The following is a 12367-nucleotide window of genomic DNA, read 5'->3' as shown; positions in this document are numbered from 1 at the left end:
TCCTGGATTGTGAGAGGGATGTCCAGATTGGAGAGGGTGCAGGCTGGGCTGAGGGACACCTCTCCCCACCCCCCACCCATGTGCATGAATTTCGTGCACTCGGCCTCTAGCAATAATAATAATAATAATAATAAATTCCACCTAGGAAATCCACATTTTACTCTCAAGCTACAAATGGGCCTGTGTCCTCTGTGAATTGGTGAGCAACTTCCTTTTGAGTGGTGAGACTTAGGTGCCTGAGTCTTTCCTGCCTGGACACCGTCACCTTGGATGCTCAGATGAGGCAATCATGAGAAGTCCCGTGGCCTCTGCATGCTCGACCTGGACTTCCATTTCCCGTTGTTTCTGACTCTCTATTGGACAATGATTTCACTGCAGGTATGTGTCTGGGAAGCCTCCCCAAATGCTTTCCACAACGAGAAGGGACAGAAAGAAATCAATCGAAGGGCATCAAATGGCTCGAGAAGAGCAGATTCAAGAAGTGCGCTTTTAGGGATGGAAGGCACTGGGCGCAGAGTTCGGTACCTGTTGCTGGCGGATGGGCTTCCGCAAACCCTGCCCCTCTTGAGAGAGAATGCAGAATCGTAAGAGACGGTGCCTTGTGCCGAGGTCTACAGCTTGCACCAGAGTCCCCAGTGGCTGAGAAGCTCAAACAGCAGAGAAGACCAGGAATCTGGGCCAACTGAGTAAAGCAAGGGAAAGGGAACCGGCTGGCCCGGCACAGCGAAAGGTTAAGACAGCCCTGGGCTTCTGCCAGCCCGGTGCGTCTGTGCCACCAGCAGCCTTCCTCCTCCGAGCTGGACCGTCACGTGACTCACGTGGGTGCCCGTTAACCTACCAGCTGGCCTGTTGAAGTTCACGAGGGCCTGCTGCTGTGGCTGCTGCGGCTGGGGCGGCGGCTGCGGCTGGGGCGGCGGCGGCGGCTGCTGCTGCTGCTGCATGCCAGGCAACGTCCTCTTCCCCTGGACCGCGAGCTGCAGCGTCTCGGGGAGGTGCTGGCCCCGGGCCAGCATCTTATAAGCTAAAATCTGAGCCCGCAGCTGGTGCAGCTGGACGGGACTGAAAGGCGAGGGGCCTCTGCTGGGCTGGCTCATGGCCTGCGGGTCGCCGGGGATGAGGGGCCCGGGCTGGCTCGGTGGCATCTGGGGTGGGGTGGGGCCGCCTCCCGACGACATAGGGCTGGAGATGTGCTCTGCGGCTCCCAGGGGAGACGGGTGCGGCGACATGTAGCCTAGAAGGAAACACAGATGGGCATCACAGGCTGTCCCCGATGACCCCGGGAGAGAGGCATCCCTGAATATCTTGGTAATTTCCTACAGTAGCACTGTCTGATGGCAATTCAAAATGTACCTAATGTAATCATCGCATTATCACCTAACAAGATTTATATATATATCAGATATATATAATTTAAATTTTTTTCTAGCAGTTACATTAAAAAGTAAAAGAAGCAGATAAAACCAATGTTAATAATACATTCCACTTAAATCACCGTACCCAAGATATTATCATCTCAAAACGCAGAAATTGGTAAAGAGAGCAATGCATCCTTTTGTTCACACATCTCGATTCAGACCAGCCACACTTCAAGGGGTCAAGAGCCACCACGTGTCCTCGAGGGTAAACTGTGAGTGGCTGCTGTCCGCCTACAGGGAGGCACCTGGGGGGGAAGTCTTATACACTAAAAGGCGCTCCAGCCTCCAAACAAAACCCGAAGGTCTCTGCAGTATCCCAACGTGAAAGGAAGCGTCTCTTACAGAGGTAGATATTACTTGGTCTGTTATGCACATCGGGAAGAGTGTGCAATTATCAAGGGGCTCCACGGCGGTGGGAGCGCATATGGCATTGTGCGTGTTGTCTTCGCTGAGTTCTCCCTGGAAACAGCCGATGGAAGGACGGAGCGCAGGTGGTGCCCGGGGAAGGGGCGAGGGTGCTGGCCAGGGGACGGAAAGCTGAGCGAAGGAGGGCAGGCAGCCGGGAAGGGCTGTGCTGCCGAACCAGCTGCTGCAGCGGGGGCCTGGAGGTTAGTCTCATGCAGAAGCTCTGGGATATAAAATAAATAACTGGCCTCCACGTCACTCCTGGAGGAGTGAGGAGCTGGGTGTTTACACGCTAAGAACTGCCTGTCAGTGCTCATGTCCCTGGGTTCTTTCTCAGGTCTAAGATTAACTGCTGGATAAAAATACTATTAGCTTTGCTTTTTAAAGACTTAAAAGTTTCAAAAATCTGCCCTAACTGGTTTGGCTCATTGGATAGAGCGTCGGCCTGCTGACTCAAGAGTCCCAGGTTTGATTCGGGTCAAGGGCATGTACCTAGGTTGCGGGCACATCCCCAGTGGGGGGTGTGCAGAAGGCAGCTGATCGATGTTTCTCTCTCATCGATGTTTCTAGCTGTCTATCCCTCTCCCTTCCTCTCTGTAAAAAAACTCAATAAAATATATTAAAAAAAAGTTTCAAAAATCATTTAAAAACCACAATACATAAAAATAAGAGTGCACAGTTTGGGTTATAAGAGATCTAAATGAGAGGTTTAAGAATACTTTTCTTGAGGAAGAAAAGGTAAAAAGAACAAAAATTGCAAGGAGCTTGTTTCAGGAATGGAACTGTACAGCTCAGCTGCAGAATTCCTCAATAAACCCATGCCTGTGTGTAGCTGGAGGGAGATCCCGGATGAAGGAGAGAACAGAGTGGCCGACTGCCATCTGAGAGATCGCCTTGATTTCAAACCAGGTGCTAAATACTGAAGTCAGAGGTGTCCTCAGACACAATATAAAAGACCAGAGAGAAGGTCTCTGCCCTTTCATAAATGGACAGTGCCACCATTACCATAAAGGTTGGCACCTCGGTGTTGATCGGGCAGGTGCAGTGTGTTTGACCCTCTGTTGAGTGTGAGCTGAGACAGCTTTGTGCACCTCTGTGGGACCAGAGCGACCTGAGACGGTGACTGCCACCGGCTGGGGACGTACTGTGATCACCCTTCAGCAGACGACAGAAAGTAAAGGACACGGTTACTCCCATCTCAGATTGTCATTTGGAAAGGGAAACAAAGTTGGCTTGGTCCCCTAAGACAAGAGGAGGGTTTGTTCGATCCATTGGGGACCAGTAGCACTCCTTTCAGAGAAATCCTGTCCTGACGAGAAATGAAGAACAGTCCTCATTCCCCAAATCCCTACTCCACAGGGAGTGCAGAACCACAAGGCCAGCGGGGTTCTGGTTGGTCATGGTAAGTTAGCCAAGAAAATGCCCCTGCAATCAGCCTGCAAAGCTAACAGAAATGTAATCCCAATAACGTACACCTAGCTTCATCATTAACATTCTTCCTTTTTTAATGAGGCTTAGCTCTCTAATTGTAATGCTGGTGCAAAGCTTTTGTTCATTATAAAAGCACCTTCCTGACACCTTTTGGCCAACCATGTGCCCATCACAGGGAGAAAAACTCCCTACCAGAGCTAATGACACGCACAGTTGAAGGTGTTAAAATGGGTCATACTACATGTCTCTCCCGTTTCCTAAGGTTATCAATTACAGCTTACCTGTTGTCAGAGGATGCCTAACATAGTGAACCAAAGCAGAATGAACAGTCGGGTCTTAGCTCAACTGTATAACACTGTTTATCAAATCTCGTGTACACTGTGAACTGTGGGCAAAGCTATGAACATGAGACAGTTGCATCATGCACAGTAATTAATTTTATTTCAAACTGGTTAAAAAAGAAACTGGAGGTGGGATAAAAATCACTTTCCATAATTAATCAATAAACACAATTTTACTTCAAATTTAATAAGAAGAAACTAAAGGTGGAAAAAAAATCACTTCCTAGAATTTATAGAGAATGTCAACAGAATCCTTCTATCACAGAATGATATTAAAGACTAGAGGCCCAGTGCACGAATTAGTGCAGCAGTGGGGTCCCTCCGCCTGGCCTTTGGGACTGGGCCAAAACCAGCTCTCCTACATCTCCCGAGGGGTTCTGGATTGTGAGAGGACACAGGCCAGGCCAAGGGACCCCACTAGTGCATGATCGGGGAAAGGGAGGGAAGCAGGAGGTTGGCCAGCTAGGGAGGGTCTGCAGGAGGACTCCATGGGATGTCCGGCCCATCTCACTCAGTCCTGATTGGCCAGTCCTCAGCAGCAAGCTAACCTACCAGTCAGAGCATCTGTCCCCTGGTGGTCAGTATGCGTCATAACGACTGGTCGGCTAGTCAACTGCCTGCCTCCTGGTGGTCAGTGCACATCATAGTAAGCTATTGAGCGGCCTTAACATATCATTATCATATTATGCTTTGATTGGTTGAATTGATGACCGGACGACTGGATACTTAGTATATTAGGCTTTCATTATATAGGATGTGACAGTGATTCAGATATAGAGAATTTTTTGTTCTAAATGACTAGCATCAATAAAACTTTAGGCAAAAACAGAATCTTAACTATGAAACAACGAGTATTTTGGCAATTATCTTTAGTTGAGGAAATTGCCCAAGAGTGAATATTTGTCTGGAGGATGACAACGTTTATACAGAATCTGCTCTTTTTGAAATCTGATTTGATATGCTCATTCAAAAGCAATCAAATGTGGCAGTTTTCTCTTCCTTGTCCTCAAGAGCCATTATCTCCCCAGTTTCACCTTGCCTCAGAGAAACACAATCATCTTTCTCCTTTTAATAATCTTGAACTTATAAGTGCCAATTTTATATAAATTTTTATCTTCACATACATACATGCAAAACATGAAATATTATATACTTGCCTCTGAAGACTTTTTTTTTTACCCAATGGACTAAAAATAAAAAATGTTATCATTGGGATAATAAACTACACAATTCAGTATTTATTGAAGGAAATGGTTTTGCTTCTCAACCAATCGCTTAAAATAACCTAATAGGTTGCTAGGTAGTTAAAGCTGGCAGGTTTCTGATCAATACTACACCTCCCTGTACCTGTGTACTTATAAATGGCTTTCTACAGTAGGGTTTTTAAAGATATGTGCTATTATAGAGTCTAAGGTCTTTTAAAATCATTATATTAAATAAGACTGCATTATACCAATACGACTTTGTCAAAAATACATGTTTAAATATCTCGTTCCCCAGCCTACAACGCGCTTTTGCTATTTCAGAGAAAAATGTGACTTGCTAATTCTGATTCCACTTAATGCAGACCCCTGCATTTCAAAGTAATTATAATTTACTGAAATTATATAAAGATTAAGAGTTATTTAAAATTGTTGATTTTTGAGCGCATAGGTTCACTTCTCTACCTAATTGAGCAAAATTTACTAAGTATGTATCCAGTTCTGTGCTACATAAACATTGGTGCCAAGTGTTGGAGAGTCCAAGAAAAATCATCATTCTAAGTTGATGAGAGGAGCCAAGCAATGAGAGAAATTTGAGGACACAAAAAAGTAAAAATACCCCATTATAATTCAGGCATTTTGGAGTTTTCCCATGGCCCACAGTTAGAGGCACCACAAAGCCAGAACAGATAGAGCAAGCACATGGCTTTGCCAATCACTTAATACAACTCATATTCACTTCCCAAGTGTTAAAAATTAGAGCTACATTGGCACCTGGCTCCCTAGAATTTTAATTCATTCTTAACACTGAATGGGTCAATTTTTTTTCTTCCTGGACTGCAAAACATCCCAAGACTCTTTCAGGACGCTTTTCTGATATGGTCAAGATTTTGTGAGTCATCTGCAACAGTTATACCCACCTGTCATCAAAATTCAGAGTCTGGGATAGTCATAACCCTGTTTGCATATTAGTGAAGTCGCACTCCTATGCCACCAAGATTTGCATATATTTACTAATACACACACGCACACACACACACACAAACATATATACACACACACTGACTACATTTTTCTAAATCTTTACACTGGAAAATTTTCTCTCAGGTGATTGGATGCCTAATCACTGATGGAGAAAAAAGCTCATACATATATTAATATAATTACATAGGAATATACAATAGAATGCATAAACCATAAACTTTGAGTTAGAATATCAACATACTGGGGTTAATTAGTGCTAGAAAACCCATGCCCCTTGCATGTTTAAATGACCATACCATGATTCTGAAAACAAGTTACCTTGTATTCAAACGACTCTGAGGTATCTTTACATGCCTTCAACAGTGAGGGGCAAAGGCACCAAGGAGAAGAGAAATATTCCATCTATTGATTTGGCCATTCTTGTGGGTTGAATTGTGCCCTCTCCAAAGATAAGTTTGAAACCTTAACCCCTAGTCCCTGTGAATGTAACCTTATTTGGGAATAGGATCCTTGCAGATGTAATCAAATTAAGATGAGGTTGCCTGGCCAGCATGGCTCAGTGGTTGAGCATCGATCTATGAACCAGGAGATAACAGTTCGATTCCCAGTCAGGGCACATGCCTGGGCTGTGGGCTCTGATACACAGAAAGGGGCCGTGTGGGAGGCAGCTGATTGGTGATTCTCTCTCATCACTTATGCTTCTATCTCTTTCTCCTTCTCCCTTCCTCTTTGAAATCAAGAAAAAAAAATTTATTTTTTTTAAAGATGAGGTCATAGTGCATTAGGGCAGGTCCTAATCCGATGACGGTATCTTTATAAGAGGAAGGAAATCTGGAAGCAGACACAGACACACAGGAAAAATGTCATGTGGAGATCAGGACAGAGATAGGAGGGGCAGACCAGCATGCCAAAGAATTCCAAGGATGTTGACAATCTCCAGAAGCTAGGAAGAGGCAACAAATTCTTCCCTACAGTCCTCAGAGAGCATGGCCCTGCTGGTACCTTGACTCCAGACTTCCAGCCTCCAGAACTATGCAGGAATGACCTTCTGCTGTTTGAAGCCACCCAGTCTGTGGTGATTTGTTACGGCAGGCCCAGGAGACAAACACAACCACCCGTCGCGCTGACAGGAAAAGGCCCCTTTCAGACAACATATGGGCGTGCAGTTTGAGGGACTCAGGTGGCTCATGTGCCTTCACACCTACTGTTGTTGGGGAGGCAGACCCGGCTCCTCCTTCCGGCCCTGTCCCTCACGGTGGTGGAAACATGGGAAAACAGAGTAAATTCTCTTTTTCTCCATCTATAAATCTATAAAACCGGGATACTATCATTCACCTAACTACCTCACGATAAAGATTCTGGGTGAGGTTCACAGGGCACTGGGCTAGCCCGAGGGAAAGCTAGTAACATGACTAGGACTTTGTTAGTGAAAGTGACCACATGAATAGTCAAGTTGTGTTGGTGGGGACTGGGGGTGATTTCTACAGAGAAAAGGAACATGCTGGATTCAGTCTTCCTCTGACATGTTCTTTGGGAGTGATATTTAAAATAACTGATATGAAAGATGGAAGACTGTGGTTTGAAGCCCACATCAGGCAGGTAGCCTTACCGACCTTGGCTGTGTTGGTCCATCGGGCTCTGGGGTGGGCCCATCCCCGGGTGAGGCGGTCGCATGCCGGTGCCCTTCATGGACCCGCAGTGGATGTCTTCCACAATCCCCTTGTCGTGCATGCCGTCCATGGGCTGAAACAGGAGAAGCGCTGCTGTTAGATTCCTCCTTCATACAGAAGGTCTCTATGTGGAGTTTTAAGTCCTGTCTCTGAAGTCCTCCAAACTGTGGCACAATCACCTATCACACACACACACACACACACACACACATATATATATTTTATTATTGAATTTTTTACAGAGAGGAAGAGAAAGGGATAGAGAGTTAGAAACATCGATGAGAGAGAAACATCGATCAGCAGCCTCTTGCACATCCCCCACTGGGGATGTGCCCGCATCCAAGGTATATGCCTTTGACAGGAATCGAACCCAGGACCTCTCAGTCTGCAGGCCGACGCTCCATCCACTGAGCCAAACTGGTTTCGGCCCTACCATATATTTTAGAGGTGGGGACAAAAAAAATAAAAATAAAAAAGACTACATCAATAGAATCATCAAAACTACCTGTAAGTCAAAAGGTAAGACTATACACAGCTGAATTTTTCCTGTCACATCAAAACTGGAAAGTAAAAATAAAATCCTGCTCACAAGGTATACGAATAGAAGCTGTCCTTCCATACCTTCCTAAGTAAGCCCTGAAACCTGAAGTGAGTCCCAGGTCTGAAGGAAGACTATTTGAAACGTCTGTGAGGATCGATTTATTGGGTAATTTTTTTTTTAATTTTTTTTTTTTTGTCATCGGAGCAGAAGGGACTATGGAGAGTTGAGAAGTTGAAACCAGAACGTTCCATGGCAGTTGGGGAAAGAGAAACAGACTGGGTAGGGCAGAGAAGGGGGCGAGCACTGAAAGGGAAGGCAGTGACACAGATGAAGCTGTGCCACAGAGGGGCCAGACTGGAAAGGGTGAAAGGCACCGTGAGGGGGAATAAGAACACAGGGTCTGGGGACAGGACCTAAGGCCTCATGCATAACAGACACACAACAAACAGCTACCGCGCGGACCTTAATCCAGTCCAGCACTGGGCAAGGGAGCACGCGTTTGGGAAAGGAAAGGCCCATTCCTCTGCAAACTGCAACAGCATTTTCAGAAACAGCCTGAAAGGAATATTTCCAGGAGTTTATAGAAACCAAATAACTTCAAGCAAGAAAGCATGAATGTTTGCAGTTTTGGAGAAAGGAAAGTTAATTTCTGCAGAGTCAAAAGCATGCACTTGAAAAGAGGGAAAATGTACCATAAAGAGGATGTTCGGAAGAAAAATCGGAAGGGTCTGGTATAAAGAGCGTCTCTGAGTGTGTTAAGTAGTAATAATAGGGAGGAAATCAAAGCAGCACAGCAGATGCATTTAGGCCACTTGTTTATTTATTTCTAGTCGTGTTGCAAAGCAAAAAGCTGACGCTCAGAGGGAGAAGGGGGAGAAAGACGAGGCACACAGCTGTCCTTAAAAAGAGTCTAAGAAAGCGAAGGCATCTGGCCAGCAGGTGTGAACTTCGGCACTAAACACGTCCTCACACAGGGAATTATCTGAGGGGCTGGGGTTCAGGAAAACCAGATTGGCAAAAAAATGCACACCTTGCAGAATGAGAGCAAAACCAAACCAAACAAAAAAGCCTTCAGATGGGGGTAGAGAATATGAGGACATGTGAACAGAAGGGGTCAGAAGAGATAATTATTAATAAAAACAACCCAGTGCAAAAATGTAACACTGAAACAACGCTTATTTTATACAGCTAACTTATTTTAAAATATATTTTTATTGATTTCAGAGATGTAGGAAGAGGGAGAGAGAGAGAAAAAACATCCATGATGAGAGATCAGCTGCCTCCTGCAAGTCCCCCACTGGGGATCAACCCCACAACCCAGGCCCTTGACTAGAATTGAACCTGGGACCTTTCAGTTCACAGGCCAACGCTCTATCCACTGAACCAAACCGTCTAGGGACAGCTAACTTTTAAATGCTTAAATAATCATAAAGATTAGCTAAATATGTCCTTCACATTTTATCTTTCATTTTGGAGATGAGACATCCTTAACCCATTCTGAAATTATTTAACCCACCTGGACTAAGGTTTTACAAGTGACAGATCAGATCTATAATATAGCTCCCAAATTAATTTAATATGAGCAGAAGACAATTTAATGACTTCAGTATGTCTATATGTTCAATATGTCTGCTAAAAATATGATATAAAAAATAGCTTTATTGCTTCAGCTACCTGACAAGCTAAAATGTGTTTTGTTTTTCTCTTTCTAAAAATAAAACAAGAGAGAGAACTTGGGAACATTATAGGGATAATCACAATATATTTTTAAACGCAAAGAAGGAAGTTGCAGAGTAATTAAGTAGGAATATGATTCTATTACGGTGAGAAAGAAAAATTATTTTTAAAAGAATCACACCTGTGTATGATTTTTCCTGAGCTTCCTGAGCACAGAGAAAAAGTGAGGTGTGAAAAGCTGTCAACAATCCTGGGTAGAGCCAGGCTTAACCATCTCCTTTATTTATCTCAGTGTGGTTTCATTTTTCAAAACAAGCAATATAGTAACTGTTCTGATTTGAAAATCATCAGATTACAAAATTTGTAAAAAAAAAAAAAAAAAAAAAAAAAAAAAAAAAAAAAAAAAAAAAAAAAAAAAAGTGGATCTTTTCTTTTGGTTTCCAATGCCTTAGCTTAAAATTGACTTACAGTCCCCACACAATTAGAGGAAAGACTTGCTCTCTTTTGCAGTAATCTTTCAGTGTTAAACCAGTATTTTCCGTGTTCTGTCTGTTTAACACTAACAGGCATCCCACGGCCCTGTCCCCCCGTGGCATCCGTCATCCACGGGAGATGCAAAGCCTTTGCTTGTCTCATCAGGCACGACCTTCAGGTAACATGCAGTGGCCTCCTAGAGTTTCTTTGGCTTTTGCTAACTTTCAAAGCAAACTGTCTCAGAGGCTCTTGTTTACTTGCTCCAAAGGCTGTTCTCTCTTCTTTGAGTGTCCTGTGAAGGCCTAATGCCAACGCTGTACCAGTATGACCGTCCCCCCACAGCAACAGCCCAAGGCTCCCAAACAGAGGGTCATCATAACAGTCCCGAAACAAACGACAGGCCCCTCCCCCAGGAGGAAGCCCCTGAGACTGACAGCCAAGTGCATGCGAGGGCCTCCCAGGAACCACCGCGGATCTTCAGGAAGGGACTCATTTTCCTTTTACTCTTTGGGGTCTAATTTTTAAAATAAATACCAAGATTTAAAAAAAAAGAATAATTCTCAATTTGTTCAATTGTAACTAGATTGATAAAAGTTAATTTAATTGTCAGACTTATTCACTAATTCACCAAGCCAAAATAGCTGCATCCCATACGTCAGAGAATTTAACTATCAGAACTGCAATCTTGTCTTTTTTTAAAAAGACACGAATCCGATCTTCCTGACTGGTGCAACATCTGTACCAATAAACGAGCCCCAGAAGGTATGTTTTTAATAACGTTCAGGGTAAGACAAAGACCTCGTTTCTCTCGTAAAAACAGCAGAAACAGAGGGGCAGGGGTTACCGGGGATGTTAGCTGCCCAGGACCCAGAAGAGGAGACCGAACAGGAGAACAGCCGCTTACCTTGTGCATTTGATGCATGCCCTCCTGTGGGAAGTCGGCAGACCCCATCGTAGGCATAGGGTGTTGGACGCTTGGAGGTCCGGGACTTGGCCCCATCATACTGTGGACGGAACCTGGGGACGGCCCAGGCCCCGGACTAGGTCCGAGAATCGGTCCGGGAGAGGGTCCGGGCCCCGGCGAAGGCCCCGGGTGGGGCATCGCGCCAGGGTCTGTGGGTGTGGACATCTACTTCTCTGTGTCTCCGCCAATCAGTGCAACGATACTGAGTTGAAAAGAAGGGGGGGAAAGGAATGTTTTCAACATGATGTTAAGATCAGAATAAAACAGTTGTTAGTATTTGACGGTGCCATTTTTATAACAAACATCAAACAGAACTGCCCTGCCTGATCCAGATGTTTGAGTGTGATATATATCCATCTGCCCTAGTCTTTATGAAGACCACTTGTTTAAAAGAAAAAAAAAATTATTCTAAATGATTCCCCAGAAAGACATAAATCATCCAAGATACAAAAAGTACTCACTGGAGAAACTCAAATTTAGCACATAAGCAGAATTCTGAACAAGTTTGAAATTTATTACCAAAGCCAACAGATGCTCTCCATTACTTACTGGCCGGGGCACCTAACAAGTCATTAACCTCCCAAAGCCATTAAAATATAACCCCTTAAAACATGTCCAACCGACATCCATTTTCATTAAGTAAATGGACATTCAAAACTCCATAGAAAATCCTAGGTAGTTAAAATCCCAGATAGCGAAAAAGTACAATTCCATAAATTGAGAATGAAAGAGAATCCCCAAATCATAGGGAGAGCTGAGGTTATGGGATTCAGACAAATATGGGTTCACATATCTATGTGATATAATTATTAGCTAAGAGTGAAATGCAGTGATCCATGTAAAAACACAGTCGCTTGCCTGGCGCAATAAGCAGCCATCTATTATTATTATCATTATTATTATTATTATTATTATTATTAAATTGGTATTCAGACTATATATATATTTCAGATGTTCAACATTATAGATGTTTGGATACACTGCATAGTGTTCACCTCTGTAAATCTAGTTACCATCCATCACCATATAATGGACCCCCTTTACCCATGTCACACTCCTCTGAACACCTTTCCAATCGGTTCTGTGATTTTGTTTTGTTTGTTCATGGCTTTTTTTTTTTAAAGACTCCACATATAAGTGAAATCATACGGTATTTGTCTTCTCCATCTGACTTGTTTCACTTCGCATAATACTGCCCTCAGATTTCCTTCCTTTTAACGGCTGAGTAATTTCCATCTTCTTTATTCATTCATCCATCAGTGG

At 44.0% G+C, this 12367-nt stretch overlaps 1 protein-coding gene across 7 annotated transcripts in view; it reads right to left on the bottom strand.

The window, feature by feature from the left end:
- The window catches only part of SMARCA2 (SWI/SNF related, matrix associated, actin dependent regulator of chromatin, subfamily a, member 2), a 169228-nt gene that overhangs the window by 142570 nt on the left and 14291 nt on the right, over positions 1–12367 (bottom strand). For 4 of the 7 annotated variants that reach the window (XR_006741294.1, XR_004987180.2, XM_036433911.2 and 1 more), the window contains exons 2-4: positions 11045–11308; positions 7392–7521; positions 839–1231 (exon numbers count right to left, since the gene is read on the bottom strand). Coding sequence is in view for 5 of the 7 variants with exons in the window: in XM_036433911.2 (XP_036289804.1) it covers positions 839–1231; positions 7392–7521; positions 11045–11269 (748 nt within the window). In the remaining 2 variants the exon portion in view is untranslated. Of the gene's footprint in view, positions 1–838; positions 1232–1497; positions 1647–7391; positions 7522–11044; positions 11309–12367 lie in introns of those variants that run through there. The other 3 variants (XM_045580153.1, XM_045580154.1, XM_036433914.1) reach the window with 2 other exon arrangements.

The sequence above is a fragment of the Pipistrellus kuhlii genome, unplaced genomic scaffold (assembly GCF_014108245.1).
Source record: "Pipistrellus kuhlii isolate mPipKuh1 unplaced genomic scaffold, mPipKuh1.p scaffold_m20_p_12, whole genome shotgun sequence".
In the NCBI taxonomy this organism is placed as follows: Eukaryota; Metazoa; Chordata; class Mammalia; order Chiroptera; family Vespertilionidae; genus Pipistrellus; species Pipistrellus kuhlii.
This window is presented reverse-complemented; position numbering and strand designations above follow the sequence as displayed.